This window comes from Anguilla anguilla, chromosome 13 (genome assembly GCF_013347855.1).
Source record: "Anguilla anguilla isolate fAngAng1 chromosome 13, fAngAng1.pri, whole genome shotgun sequence".
Taxonomy (NCBI): Eukaryota; Metazoa; Chordata; class Actinopteri; order Anguilliformes; family Anguillidae; genus Anguilla; species Anguilla anguilla.
Genome location: NC_049213.1, coordinates 24,041,969 through 24,056,510, shown reverse-complemented (window position 1 = coordinate 24,056,510; position 14,542 = coordinate 24,041,969). Strand labels below are relative to the sequence as shown.

The 14,542-nt window shown below is 39.7% G+C and overlaps 1 protein-coding gene and 2 long non-coding RNA genes across 6 annotated transcripts; 1 reads left to right on the top strand and 2 right to left on the bottom strand.

The window, feature by feature from the left end:
• Nucleotides 1–198: 198 nt before the first annotated feature.
• On the bottom strand, nucleotides 199–8,140 carry nuf2 (UF2 component of NDC80 kinetochore complex). 3 transcript variants are annotated; one of them, XM_035388889.1, is made up of 14 exons: nucleotides 8,012–8,140; nucleotides 6,551–6,677; nucleotides 5,807–5,881; nucleotides 5,341–5,411; nucleotides 5,021–5,082; nucleotides 4,323–4,420; nucleotides 3,870–3,943; nucleotides 3,693–3,786; nucleotides 3,530–3,592; nucleotides 2,234–2,371; nucleotides 1,589–1,729; nucleotides 1,239–1,414; nucleotides 961–1,096; nucleotides 199–532 (listed from the first exon to the last, which is right to left on the bottom strand). In XM_035388889.1, the coding sequence occupies exons 2-14, from the start codon at nucleotides 6,671–6,673 to the stop codon at nucleotides 425–427; spliced, it is 1,359 nt and encodes a 452-aa protein (XP_035244780.1). In that variant the 5' UTR covers nucleotides 6,674–6,677; nucleotides 8,012–8,140; the 3' UTR covers nucleotides 199–424. The 3 variants fall into 3 exon arrangements, with proteins under 3 accessions (XP_035244780.1, XP_035244781.1, XP_035244782.1); XM_035388890.1 differs by having other exon boundaries at nucleotides 8,028–8,051; XM_035388891.1 differs by lacking the exon at nucleotides 8,012–8,140 and adding an exon at nucleotides 6,826–6,946.
• Nucleotides 8,141–8,368: 228 nt separating this feature from the next.
• Nucleotides 8,369–11,216, top strand: LOC118211570. Of its 2 annotated transcripts, none has more exons than XR_004762027.1 (6): nucleotides 8,369–8,453; nucleotides 8,894–9,133; nucleotides 9,258–10,159; nucleotides 10,278–10,473; nucleotides 10,574–10,642; nucleotides 11,193–11,216. It is a non-coding gene; the product is annotated as an uncharacterized LOC118211570 (long non-coding RNA). The 2 variants fall into 2 exon arrangements; XR_004762028.1 differs by having other exon boundaries at nucleotides 8,405–8,453; nucleotides 8,902–9,133.
• A 286-nt stretch (nucleotides 11,217–11,502) lies between these two features.
• On the bottom strand, nucleotides 11,503–14,088 carry LOC118211569. Its single transcript, XR_004762026.1, has 3 exons — nucleotides 13,499–14,088; nucleotides 11,817–11,991; nucleotides 11,503–11,647 (listed from the first exon to the last, which is right to left on the bottom strand). It is a non-coding gene; the product is annotated as an uncharacterized LOC118211569 (long non-coding RNA).
• Between the last annotated feature and the right edge of the window lie 454 nt (nucleotides 14,089–14,542).

The following is a 14,542-nucleotide window of genomic DNA, read 5'->3' as shown; positions in this document are numbered from 1 at the left end:
TAGAATAAATAAATAATGGAAATTATCACATTTCCTGGACAATTAATGAGTTTCCTTATATCGCATCTGGGAGAGGCCTCCTTTGACTGCAAAGCCACACAGCCTTTGCACACAAGAAGAGAATCAGTAAAAACAACATGGGAGCACTAGAAAATAAATACAGTACTTACAATCTAAAAATATAATAAGAGAATAAGATGCCACAAACCAATATATTTTATTTTATCTGAACAGGCATTTAAAACCCAAATTTAGTACATCTAGTAGTAATGTACAACATAAAACCTAATCATTTTTTAAAGACACGTTATTTGATGTTTGTACAAGAGACTGTAAATACAGAAAAGTATAAATGGTGCAGGAGACAACTACTCAAAATAGCACAAAGGAGTAAGAAAGGAAGTGAGAAGGAGATGAGTACAGACTAATAATGCGCTTTCATTTTCACAATGTCTTCGCTCCCCTGAACAGCGTGGTTCTCAATTCGCTTGTGGAACTGGTCGAGAGCAGCCAGGAGGCGGTCGTACTGGGCCTGCAAGGTCATAAGGTCACAGTACGTTTCAGCAGCATTCTCTGTACACCAGGGATCTGAGACTGCACACCTGGAGGGCTGCAATCTACTGGTTTTCACTGTGTTTTCCCACTTAAGTGCATCATTCAATTTGCTGAGTCCAAACACCTTGATTCCAACACCTAAACTGGCCGCTGAGTGAGAGGGAACTATGGAAAGCAGCAGACGCTGCATCCCTCCAGGACCAGAAATTGAGTTCACTGCTGTATACTGTTTGTGTAACCTCAAAATTCTTATTTCATATTTATTGTGCAGAAATAAATTATTTTTAACCATTTCAATTACTTGGTTTTCTGCCAGATATGCCAGACAGTTTAAAAATAACAAAAAAGGCCAATGTAAGGTTTGGGGAAATGTTTGTGGGTGTAAAAGAGGAAATAAAGTATTACCTGTGCCTTGTCAGTTTCCTGGCAGCAGACATCCCTGAGTCCCTGGATCTTGGCCTTGATCTGCTGAGCTTCCCTGTTGATCTCCTGTATCTGCTCCACGATCTCCTCTCTTTTCTGGTGCACCTGGTCATATTGACTGACAGGCAATACACAGATCAAATGATTACAGCATGACACAATGGCCAGGAAACCCAGCTGAGCAAAATGTGAACTGTGCAGCACAGATAATCCAGAGTAGACACTAGAAACAGAAGGCGCATTATGAGCGGGTCTCTTACCCGATGCAGTTCTGCTCATGCTGTTCCCTCGTCTCCCTTTTCCTCTGTCTGCGGATCTGCTGCTTGGACATTTTGTCGTTTTTCATCCCCAGGGCTCTCTTCAGCTGGCCCTCCTCCGCCACCTGGTTCTTCAGCTCCTTCTCCAGCTTCTCTCTGAAAGCCACCGCAGTCTGGTCCTGTCCACACAAACAGGTTTCCACCTCTTAACATGTCGCTCCGTCAAAACTTCCCACATGCACTGCTAATGCTGAACACCGTTTTCTTCCCTTGCTAACTACTTGGGCTAAGCATCAGTATACAGGTGAACACTGACTGTAATGATTCCCCACAGGGAGCAGACAGAGCTTCACCTCTTCCTGCAGAATGTTCATCTTATCCATGCCACTCTGGAGGTCCTGCAGTAGCTTGCAGAAGCGCTGGATCTCAGCCTCGTACTGGTTCACTCCCTGCACCTTGATCTGCAGCTCCACCAGCCTCTCGTCTGCACGCTCCTGTGAACAGAGCTTCAGTCACATGGTCCAGAAGACCACACACCAAGAGCAGCCCAGGCCTCTCGAGTGAGGACCCACGTATCCCAACCCACACTCCCTGGGACCCTCATACACCAGGGCCTCTTATGTTGTGTTGTGCAGGAAACCAAAACCAAAAACTGCCGTATTTTTCCATTTTCAAAGCCCCGTGCACACTCAGATCAGATACAGCAGACGCATGGGATTATGACACGTGGCTAAAATGTAAATCACTGTACCAGTGATATAAGGAAAAATTCTACAAATGACCAACACCAAATCCTCCCTTTGGGCAAGATAAAATTGTGTGTTGCTTTCAGGATTAAAACAATGAATGAAATTATCATAATAAAAAAACACAATACCATTTATATTCTTTTGTTATTTATGCTTAATGTAACTTTTTTTTAAAATGGAATCATTCTAATTGTACAGGGTCTTTAAGGAGTGAAGGGGGCATTGGAGAGGTGAAATCAGGATTCCTACTTTAGAAAGCTTGATGCTCTTCACGTTCTCTTTCATTCTCTCCATCTCATTCTTCAGCTCCTCTGGAGACTCCACGATCTGAGACTTGAGCTTGACTATCTCCTCCTTCAGAGTGGCCACATCTACCTTGCTCTGAGTCTACACGTGAAAAACAATAGCAGAACATACAGGTTCTTCATTTAAAGGGCAGGAGAACTTTGAAAATACAGTCAGGTCCATAAGTATTTGGACAGTGACACAATTTATCATTTTGGGTCTGTATGCCACCACAATGGATTTGAAATGAAACAATCAAGATGTGATTTAAGTGTAGACTTTCAGCTTTAATTTAAGGGTTTTGTCAAAAATATTGTATGAACAATGTAGGAATTACAACCATTTTTATACATAGCGCCCCCCCCCCCATTTTAGGGGCTCAAAAGTAATTGGACAAACTAACATTTATTATAAATTAAATTGTCATTTTTAATACTTGGTTGCAAATCCTTTGCAGTCAATGACTGCCTGAAATCTTATAACATTTCAAAGGTCTTCTCCAGCTCCAGTCTTTTGCATATTTACTATGCTGACCCCAAAATTAAAGGTAACAGTTATGAGTGATTATAATCTAAAAAGTTGATCTGTGAAAACCTACAATGGACCAAATCTCACCAAAGTTAGGTTAAAATGTCATCAACACCTACAGAACCTTTGGTCTTGGGCTTTTGAGTCCTTGCCAAGACATCATTAGTTATCTGAGGTGGCGTCACATTCCTTACAATGTTGTTGTACAGTATTCAATCATCAATACTAACAGAAATAGGCACACGCAAAATTATAATGCACAACCTCCTTGATGGGTCCTTTTTGATGTAATCAAGTAAAAAAGCAGTGTGTATTGTTAGCCACTGCATTTTAGAAAAAGCAAAAAGGGTGCTGAAAGGTACGCTAGAGGATACCCGCTAGGAGTTGCAAAGCAACTAAGACTAAAATACATAAAACCAAAATACAGGGAGATCATTTGTAAAGTTACAAAGTTGCAGAAAACAGTCTTAAATAAAACTGACCCAACGCAAACCAAACAAAGATGCGTCATCCACATCAGGGAGAGCATATAAAACCAAATCAGCATGATCTCATTAAAATCTGTGACGATGCAGACTTAACCCATGGTTCTATGCAACTCTAGATTAGCCCAATTACAGCCCATTTGCCTGTATCCCTATTAACCACTGACATACTTTTATTGCTCATTACTCCCTTATGATCACAGAATCATATTACTACAGTTTTAAAAATTGAGTAAATTACACATACCAGTTTCTGCGACCTTTCAGCAATTTCCATTTTCCACTCGGCAAGCTGCTCATTCCTTGCGTTCTGAAATGATAGCCAATACATTAACAAAATGAAAGCCCGGCAAGTAATTTTTCTGACACTAACGGGTTGTACTGCCAGTTTGACTGGCTACAGCACTGACCACTTCCTGGTACAGGTGGGCGGTGGTGATCTGTAGCTCAGACAGGGCTGCAGCCAGCTCCTTGGCTTCGGCCTGCTGTTCTGGTGGGATGGTTCTGAGTGAGGCAGAGGATCACCAGTTACATCAGAGTTTTGCGTCATTAAAAAGCTTCATTCAAGCAGAAACTGAAGGACATACGTAAGCTTCTCGATCTTCCACTCCGCTTCCTTCACGCCCATGGTGTAAGCTTGCAATTTGTCCACGTCTGCTCTCTGAAACGGGAACACAAAGTGTGTTAAAGTGCAGTCCAAATGACCAAGTCTAGTTCTTTATTTTCTGCTCATGTCAAGTTTTAATAATTTCTGTACGCTTAAAGAAGCACACACTGCCCATAAATGGTTATAGGAATTGATAACTCTAGGTGATTGTCAGAAACCCTGAAAATGTTTTTAAACCCATATCATTGTTGTTTGGATATGGGATATGCCCCACTAATCTGTAAGATAAAAGATGGCATTACCAAAAATTAGAATACCCTTGTATGCAATATTAAGGGACAATATTGGTATTTTATCACAATTACTTTTCACAAAACTGAAACAAAACCAATCAGCTATATCAAAGTTTCATACGTAACTAAAGTGCACTTACAAATGACTGCTGGTACTCTGAGGTCATCTCCAGCCTGAGTTTTCTGAAATGAAGGAAGTTCAAAATGCCACTCAAAATGGTGATGGTCCGTTTGGCTTCTGAAAAATTAAAGGGTTGTTCAATCTAAATAATAGTGTACGACCGAGATATTGCTGATTTTTTAACTCAATGTTAATTGACAAATTCAAGGACGGCACCGATTACAATAAAGGGTACAATTTCAAAGCTATAATTTGGAGAAAAAAAAATTGTATCAATAAACATGCAAGTCATTATCTGTCAATTTATTCACCCCGTGATTTTTATTTTCAGGAAGTACAAGCTCCAAAAAAAGTCATCAATTGTGCCATGGAAGCCACACTTCAGTGAAGTGACTATTCTGACCCCTTTAGCATGCCAGGTGAAAGGGCTTTTCTAGCATCATCTTTTTTTTTTTTTTTTTTTTTTTTAAGTTTCATTTCATATACAGTACATCAGGGAACAAATGAAGCTACTAAAAATTTTCACAAACATTCAGTCTTTAGAAAAAGATTAATTGGCTAATTTAGTATGCCATTAACACAATGCCACAAAATGTGTAATAAGTACATTTTCTATCATTGCAATTTAATCATTATTGCTTCACTTAAAATTAACCAAATGAACATGGTGACAAAGATAATATTCCTTTGAGATTCCTTATCTAGAATGTTACTTACTTGGATTAAGCAGATCGTTAAGTTGAAAGTCATATATACGACAAACTGGCAAAAACTGACACCTATATAGGAAGAGAACATCTAATGTAGATTACAGCAGCATAATATTAAATTCAATTTATACTTCCAAAGGGATGAAACTGGAGGGTGTACTATTAACATATTGGTAAACACAAAACTACTTGGCACACAAATCACACCTGTTAGAATACTGCTCCAAAGAATATTTTTCAGTGTCTTAAACAATTTACGTTCTTCAACTACCTCCATTCGGATGACCGAGGGCTTCATTTAGAGCAAAATCAGTTTAAAACACTTACATGCGTAGATAAACATGTAAGATAGGGACAACCCACTCCTGCATTGCTGGGACATTCTCAGCAATAGGCATCTGGGTAAAACAGTACATTGATTAGACACTTAAAAAGGCACATTGTTCAGGCAGATTCTGTAAAAACAAACAACAACAAAAAAACTTTCAAGCTTGCAGAAAAATGTAATGGTATTCTAACAGGCAAGAACAATCAAAGCAGCATTTCCTATTCCACCACATAAGCTATTTTGTGAAATTATATTTTAAGAGGAGCCCAGTGAATTATGCGCAAGTGTAACATACACCAGATCCGACATGGAAGAGAAGTAGTTTCCAAGTAACCTCATGTTCAAAATGTTTCCACCATTGCGGTATTGGTCTAGCCTACTGCATGAATTAATCAAATGTCAGTAGCCATCACACCAATGATACTTAGCAGCAGGACTTGTTTTGTTGGCTGAAGTAACACTTACCATGTAATGACACTCTGGCCTGATGCGATACATGAGCTCTAAGATTCTCATGTAGAGTTTCTGAATTGCATCTGGCTACAACAGTCAAACAAAATGGCAGTGCAAATTAATATATGAGCTTATTCCCACATAACTGACCAACATGTATACATTTCTAAAACATACACTTAAAGGGGTAGTTCACTTGGCCCAGTTTGCGTGCGATTAAGGATATTTTAGATATTTACAGGTTTCTGATGACCTGCTGTTTTCACAATGGCTGGTATAGGGAATCTGTAGGCTTCATTTTATAAAAAGCACATATTAACATTTATAATTATGCACAAACACTACAAAATGAATCTGTTCAGATGTCCAACCTCGGGAAGCACATCATAGCAGTACAAGCTGCTTTGGAATGTTTGAGGTGTATATTTTTGCTTTAGACTACAAACCCTGATCATTTAGAAACTTCTGCAAACATCTAAATTATCCTTCACCGCACATAAAGATCTGGTTCAATCAAAATTACACATGGCTATATTTATAATCATTCAGATAACACCCATACTGGCCACTGTTATTGTGACAGAAGGTCTACTCTATACCGAGCTATGCAGAAACATTTTGAAAGGGAAAATAAATTATTTTTCAAAAGTTCTAAGCTAAGCCATCATTAGCCAGGTTTAATTGACACAATAAATAAAACTTAGCCAATTCTTACAACTTTATATCGAACCATATGTTTTTAAATTGTTCACATACCTTTGGGGTCGGAGTTATGTCATTTCTAGTAAAATGTTTTGCCTCCTGAGAAGTCAAGACCTCACTACGAAAAAACTGTACGAGAACATCCACTTTGCAGTTGGGGAAGGTGTTTTCCGTCATTGTTCTGTAACGTTAGACATTTCAACATCTACATTAGACTACGCATATTGCCAATGTTGTATGAGTCTATGTTGAATGTCAATGACTGCTAACATTAAGGTAACAATTACGCAGATGTCAGCTAGTAAATCACGAGCTAATACTTAACTTACAAGAGGTTTCTGGTTAACTAGCAATCAAGTGTTAGCTAGCTAGTGCTTAGAGGGGAATGCCAGCTATCTATCAAGCTAATGTGCAAGTTATAGACCAGTGGTTCTCAACCTCGGTCCTGGGGGCCAACTGTGTATGCTGGTTTTCGTTCCAACCACAATTGAAATCTCAGAATTTTAAATGAACAGCTTGTTTTCTTAATTAGGTGTTTTTCATATTAAGAGGAATTATTTACCCTCTTAAGCCACATTATGTCAGAAATTGCTATGCATGGCATGAAGAATAAAAATGTGTTGCTTTTTAAGTGATTGCAAACAATCACTTAAAAAGAAGTAACATTTTTAACAGCTCAAATTAACGAGGGGAATTAATAGGCTCCTAATTAGGTTGCTGAACACGTGTTTAAGTGCATATTTCCCTTAAACTAATTAGCACAATACAGGTTTGACTATCGTTTTCTTTGTTTTTGAATTCGTTATCTATCAAATGATTAGAGTTAGTGGCCAGGTGTCCACACTTTCCACAATTAGGAACCTGTTGATTTGCCTCAGTCTTTATTTTAATTAGTTAAAAAGTTTTTTAACCTCTTTACGTAACCGTCTACAATATAGCACAATGTATGTGAATATGGGACTTTTATTTTTTATGGCATGCATATCTATTTCTGACACAAAGTGGCTTAAGTGGACAAATAATGCTTCTGACATGAGAAACACCTAATTAAGGAAAAATAATAGCTCGTTACAATTCCGGGATTGCAATTGTGGTTGGAACGAAAACCAGCATACAGTGTGGGCCCCGGGGACCGAGGTTGAGAACCACTGTTATAGACTATACACTATGGCTGCTGGCTTGCAAGATAGCAACACAGGCTGAATTGTCGTTAGAAGGACGGATAGTCAGTCATAGTTTTGACCGTTAACCGGATGAAGTTAGTTAACATCAGTGATTAGTTATCTAATGATGAATCAGCTCATGTGTTAACTAGACTAGCTAACGTTAGCTAGCTACAACCAATTATTTAAACGTCAGCTTGACGGTAACGTTAGCTGGGCTACAACAGCCTAGTTAAGTAGGCTGGCTAATCAACACCTTTTAAAACAGACATTATTTTACTTAATGTTATCCGTTTAAATTAAAGTAGACTACTTTGTTTTGGGATTCTGTTAGTTTAAATATAGTTGTTACCTGCTTTATTCCTCACCGAACTTATTTTTGATTTTCGCGCTTCGCCGCCTACTTCCGATGATGTTCTTTCAAAACAAAAAGCGGGCCAGCCAAAGCAGCGTTTGAGAGCAGCACATCCGGGTACTTTGCCCTTGCGTCATGCCTCCGCCCCTTTTTGGGTGACAGCAGCCCCTCTAATTTGACTGGCGGTAAATTCAAATTCCGAGGTCTTTGTCAATTTAATAGCATAAAATAAGAATACCATGTTGCTATTTAGCCATTAGGAGCCCAAATCCTATGGCCAGTCAGGCAAACAATTACGGCGTCGTTATATAGAAAAAATTTAAGAAACGGGTTGATGAGTGTCCTTTCAGTCTGGCTCCATCAAAGTCGACGAACGACCCCACCTAATGGCCGGAGGTGTCATATCCTGACATATAAAACTACCTTATTGAATCTCCAGGTAATGTATTTCTGACATCTGTCACTTTTTCTGTCATTAAGACACTTAATTTTGCTGTTTTGGTAGTCTGTCCAATGTGAGGTTACTGTAAACTAATTACATCGCTAACATTAACATGCGTAACAGGGGTTTAGCAAGCTAACTAGCACCCTTCAACTATAAGGTAGGCTATAATGTAGACAGTAACAATTCCATCCTCACCTCTGTCACATACAGTGGGCCTACACATGCACGCACGCACACACACAGTCATTTCCACAAAGAAAACGCAAATGTGAGAATTTAGCAAAACATTTGTTTTTTGGAACTAAACTCTTCATATATATATACATATACTATATATTCTATGCAGGTTATATACTGATTAACAGTTCATCACATTGGTAAATGCATCATCTATGCCCATTGAACAGATTAATTCATTATCCCCCTATCTTAAGAAAACTAGGGATTTGCACGGCAAGTCAAATGAAGAACTACAAATCCCTGGAAGCACATAAGTTCTTCACCAGTGGCTGGGTGGATGTGGTGGTACTGCACCATAAACCCTCTGCTGACATTACCGTTTTCAAGACCCAGGTCAAGCCATCGTGGAGGGTAACCAATAAATCCCACAACACTTGGGTTGCTGCTAAGAGGACTGGAGAGATTAAAGCGGCTCACTGTGATTGCATGGCAGGGTAAGCTGACCGCATAACATTAACAGTATTAATCACAATGCCACATATCAAAGTCGTTCAGAAGAGAAGAAATGCTCTTCCTATTTGGTAAAAAAGTAAGTAATTGTATTCTATTTTATTCTAGACTGGGAGAAAGTTGTTACCATGTTGGGGCACTCCTTTTTAAGTCAGAGGCATCTGTCCGCCTTGGCTACACAAGTATGACAGCAACCATCATCGCCTGTGCCTGGAACAAAGTCTGTACCAAAAAGGTTGAGGCAGACATGGTGAAGGACATTAAGTTCTACACAGACAAAGCAAAAAGAAAGAGGGGAGTCGGAAAAAAGTGGAGGGCAGTTCCGAAGCAAAAGAAGAACATCAACAGTTCCTTGAAATGTTGTCTGCCACTGGAGAACTGCCCGTTGGTCTCAGCACTTTTAAGGGATATGCAGACTCTTTCAGGCCAAAGCCATGGTTTGAAAATCTCTTAGGGTTTTCTGATGACCAAGTATAGGCAATAGAAGAAGAAACCAAAGACCAGGCAGAATGTTCATCTTGGCACCAGCAAAGAATTGGGAGGGTGACGGGCACATCCGCACACAGGGTACTACACACGTCTCTTGAGAAGGCATCAAAAGCACTGCTGAGAGAGATTGTGCAGAAAATGTCTCTGCAAAACCGGCTGACAACTCCAGACATTGTTTGGGGTAGGGATCATGAAAAGGAGGCCATCAAAACTTATAAGTATGCCCTAGGCCTAACGACCACATGCACAGCACAAACTTCAATCACCATATCAAATGAGGTATATACAGCCCACAAGAGCCTCAATATTCTAAGGGCAGGCTTCCGAGTGTGCAAAGACAAGTCCTACATTGTTGTAAGCTGTGATGCATACATAACCTGTGATTGCTGTGGGAAATGAGTGGTTGAGGCAAAGTGTCCCTTGAAGTGGGCCAGTGATGTTTCACCTGATCACTGGCCCACAGACATGGACATCTGGACACTTTGTTGTCGCTGAGGACCAACCACAGCTACTACACCCAGGTAATACAATAAATAATACTTCACAAGCAATTTCATTTCATTTTCTGTTTGTGTGGCAGTTTTGGTGATTGTGGGGTGGTAGTGGGAGGAGGCTATGCTGTACTTTTTTATTTTACAGGTGCAGCTGCAGATGTATGTATGAAAAACAGGCTATGCAGACTTCATCACCTGGACCCCAAGGCAAACGGTCATCTTCTGTGTCCAACGAGATGAAGATTTCATCTGTAAGGCAGTGGATACCATCAGCCATTTCTGGGCCAGGCACATCTACGCTGGTGGGAACCTCAGTCCCAGAAACAGAGCTGGAGCTTCAGGTACAACATACTTTGTTCAGAGACTGCAAATACATTGTCTGTCATGTAATATATGCCATACGAATATAGTGAAACCCAACAATTAATCACAAATGGTTAGTTGTAATTTCAGGAGATTGAGGTGGAGTCCACAGACAGTGCTGTCCCAGACACAGGACAGGAGGTTCAGGTAAAATACACTAAATTTAAAACACTGCATTACAGTCATATGAAAAATACAGAAATAATTAACATTTACACATATCATTTATTATTTATGTAATAATTTCTTTTAAGTATGAGGTTCAAGACAACAGCATTCATCACAAATTATTTATTTACATTCACAGGAGACTAAGGTGGAGTCCACAGTCAGTGCAGGGTGGAGAGCATTGCAGTAAGGTAGATTTTGGAAGATGAGGGAGCAAATAGTTGTCACAAGACTGACTATGATGTGATTTACTCTGGGCCGCTCCTATTCGTGAGTAATGTGTGTGGTGCTTAGGTCACATTTACTGTAAGTTGTAGGCAGTTTTTCATTTGAGCTGCCATGGCCAGAACTGTTACAGTGACTCAAACAGAAAAGACAGCGGGACTGATGAACTGATTTTACTTACCTACACATCCCCCTGTATGTTTTTATTGAACACAATGCTACCTGACATGTTGACCAAGGCAGCACACACATGTACTATCTTGTCAATGGTAGCTACACCCCTGTTCTCTATCTCATCCAGCAGGGACTTCACAAAGCAGGAAGTGGCCCTCTGGAATCTGCGCTTCAGGACGCCAATCACGTGTTCTGTAAAATACCAATAAGTCTTTTTAGAATCTTTTTAAGCATAAAACTTCACATCATTCTACCCAAGTTGTTCTCAGTATTTGTTATAGCACTGTTATACAAATGGCTACAGTCATACTTTGTGCTGTGTTGTTGAATATTAATTTAATGTAGGAGTTTCAATGAAATTGTTAATCATTTTATGTGCCATCAAATTGATATATCAAATAGTTTGCCAGTCTGCGGCAAATAAATATACTTGCCAATATGAATCCGAACTTTGATTTCATTCTGGACTCTTCAACGTCTTTGCCTGGGAGTTGTTTCCTGCCGTGAGTGAAGGCTGGGGTTTTGGAGACTGGCACCAAGCAAGGCAAAGTCGTCTTTAAGGGCAAAACCCCGATCAGCCAAAATCTGAAACAAGTAATGCGTTAGATGTAGGCCTATTGCTTTTAATGTTTGTGGTGAAACACTAATTTACAACACCGTCCATAATGAGTACCAAAAAAATAAAAAATAAAAATGTATGTGATGAACTGTTACAGTATAGTATATGTGCACTGTATGTTGGGCGCTACATTACCTGGTCCTCAGGATGGTGGTACAGTGGTGAAATGAAGCCAGATTCCCTCACTATCTTAACATCAGATGCTCTTCCACCCCAGCCTTTGGACAAGAAGGTGATGCTGTCTGCAGGACTACACGCAATAAAATATTTGACTGTAGTCCACTTCTTATAACTGGAGTAAGATTTTGCCCTGTGGGAAAAAAATCAAAAAACAAAAAACAAAACATGGTTAGCGTTCAAAAGCTACCTGCCCAATTAATCATAAATCACATATTTTTTGATGTCTTTGCCTGGCTTTAAGGGCCTTTGGATGTTCAATTCTGATTTCAAAGCAATCAATAATTGATGTGAGGCGAGGATATTTGGCCTTCATTACTGGTGGTATGGTTTGTGTGATGCACTCCTTGTCAGGGCAGTGAATGAGGAAGGTGATCTTTGCATACAGAAGATTCAGCCAACGTGTAGCTTGAGCAAACAGAGGAAAAGCTGGTCCTCGGTAGACAATCGAAAAACCTTGGGTGGTCACTTGATGAACTGAACAAGGTAACGATGAAGACAGTCAAACACTGCCCAGCTGAGCCCAATCATGGCCCTGCATGCACTGTTGTTGCCTCGAACAGCATTCACAGACAATCGCTCCTTAGACCAGTTCTGCAGTGCTGCATTTTGTTCTCTTTTTTACATTTTTTATTTAACCTTTATTTACCCAGGGTAGGTTCACACCCTGCTTCACACTCATACACATTCACACCTGGGAGCTGCCCAGTACAACCACAATCCTCTATTGTTGGCCACTGAACAGCTCCACTGGTGGGAGATAACATTTTTTAGCAAATTAAATCAGGGGATGATTAGGTGGCAAGTTTTTGTGAGAGCCAGATCTGGGATTTTAGCCAGGACACCGGGGAACCCCCTACTCTTTGAGATAAGTGTCACTGGATCTTCAATGACCACAATGAGTCAGGACCTCAGTTTAATGTCTCATCCGAAAGACGGCATCTCCTACAGCACAGTGTCCCCGTCACTGCACTGGGGCATTGGGGTTTATTTGACCAGAGGGAAGATTGCCCCCTGCTGGACCACCAACACCACTTCCAGTAGCAACTCAGTATTCCCTGGTGGTTTCCCATTCAAGTACTAACCAAGCCCACACTTGCTTAGCTTCAGCCAATCGGCAGAAGCAGAGTGCGTAGTGGTATGGCTGCTGTTCTGGCCTCATCTCTCTCCCTCTCTCTCCTGAGATTGGCTACCTCTATGGCAATTGGAACCTGCTCCCTGTGTCAAACTGGCCTGTTGCTCAGTGCACAAACTTCAGTGGGCTCAGTGAGAGAAGTTTCAGTGGGAGAAGCTTCTGTAGGTGCCCTTGTTCCCTTCTTTTGGATTATTATGACGATAATCATGGCATAAAATCACTTCAGGGAACAGGCAGGTGAAGCTGTTTTACTTGGTACCTATGTTTCAACAAACCAGGGGGAAAGCCAGCTTGCTGCAGCCAGTGCTAGCGAGCTAGCTGTTAGCTAACTTAACCCTTTTGTTACAGGCTAACATTAAATTGGGCTTTCCTTGACTTTTAAGTATGTTCTATGTACTGCCCTTTCAATTCAGCATCAAAATTCACTACTTTGACTTTTAACATTATAACTGTTGACTTTAACATCATTAACTAACCAGTGATAAAGTATTTGCCACAGACGTACACGTATTGACTGGCTGGGTCCTGCAGTTTACCATGTTCATCCTCTCTGCGGATGGCCTGAAGCCGCAGATCTCTTCTTTTACTGTTCTTCGCTCTTTGGGGAAGTAAAGAACATCGTAAACTGTTTTTTTTTTATTTATTATTGTTTAACGTGAAAAATACGACGCAGCAGCTTTTAATAGGCCTGGTGCCACTAGTTTTTCCAATCTGGCACCGGCACTTTTACAGCGCTTGTTTTCACCCAAAAGGGGGCATGGTTGTTCTGACGACAAGGAAGTGACGTATGCCTGCTCTCATATATCGCCACCTTCTGCATGGAGAAACAATTTCTCACCTATTTTTTGATTGTGAAATATCCCAAAAATTTGGACAGATCTAGAGACTCACTTTTTTGAAGCTGCTAATTCTGTTTACTCTTTTAATCTTAGGGATATTATCTGTTACTATGATAATCCAGATGATGGTGCTCTTGAATATTTGATTAATTTCATTATTTTATATGCAAAGTTTTTTATTCACAAACAAAAATGTTCTAAATCACTACCTAAGATCTCACCTTTCTCCTCGAACTAAATCTTCTCCTTAAATCACTCAGTTTATTAATCAACAACGAAAAATAATACGCTTTTGAAACATTATGGAACTTTTTCCCCTGAAACTGAAAATGTTTATATTTGTGTATATGTGTATTCTTGTTTCTTATTTTTATGTAATTGTCTTTTAATATTTTCATTTTATGTTCTTCATATGTATTTATGTCCCTTAAATGTGATGCGTATGTGCTGTTATTGTTTACTTCAATGTTTGTATATTATTCTGTTAAAAAAACCTTCTGCATGGAGTAAATACTGTAACCATAGACTGTAACTAAGCAGTTGTAAAAAAAATTCCGAAATAAGGGTTGTGACCTATTTAACAACAAGAACAACAACGACATAATAATAACAATAATAATAATAATAATAATAATAATAATAATAATAATAATAAAGGATACATAACATTTATGCTATTTTGAATTTGGCGCTGGCTATATTCTTTAAAG

Excerpts from the sequence above, each read along its gene's own strand:
- nuf2 (XM_035388889.1), bottom strand. The coding sequence starts at position 6,673 with ATGACGGAAAACACCTTCCCCAACTGCAAAGTGGATGTTCTCGTACAG. Across the intron at positions 3,593-3,692 it reads CCCACCTGTACCAGGAAGTG|AACGCAAGGAATGAGCAGCT; the intron begins GTCAGTGCTGTA and ends CTATCATTTCAG. Across the intron at positions 533-960 it reads AGGAAACTGACAAGGCACAG|GCCCAGTACGACCGCCTCCT; the intron begins GTAATACTTTAT and ends ATGACCTTGCAG.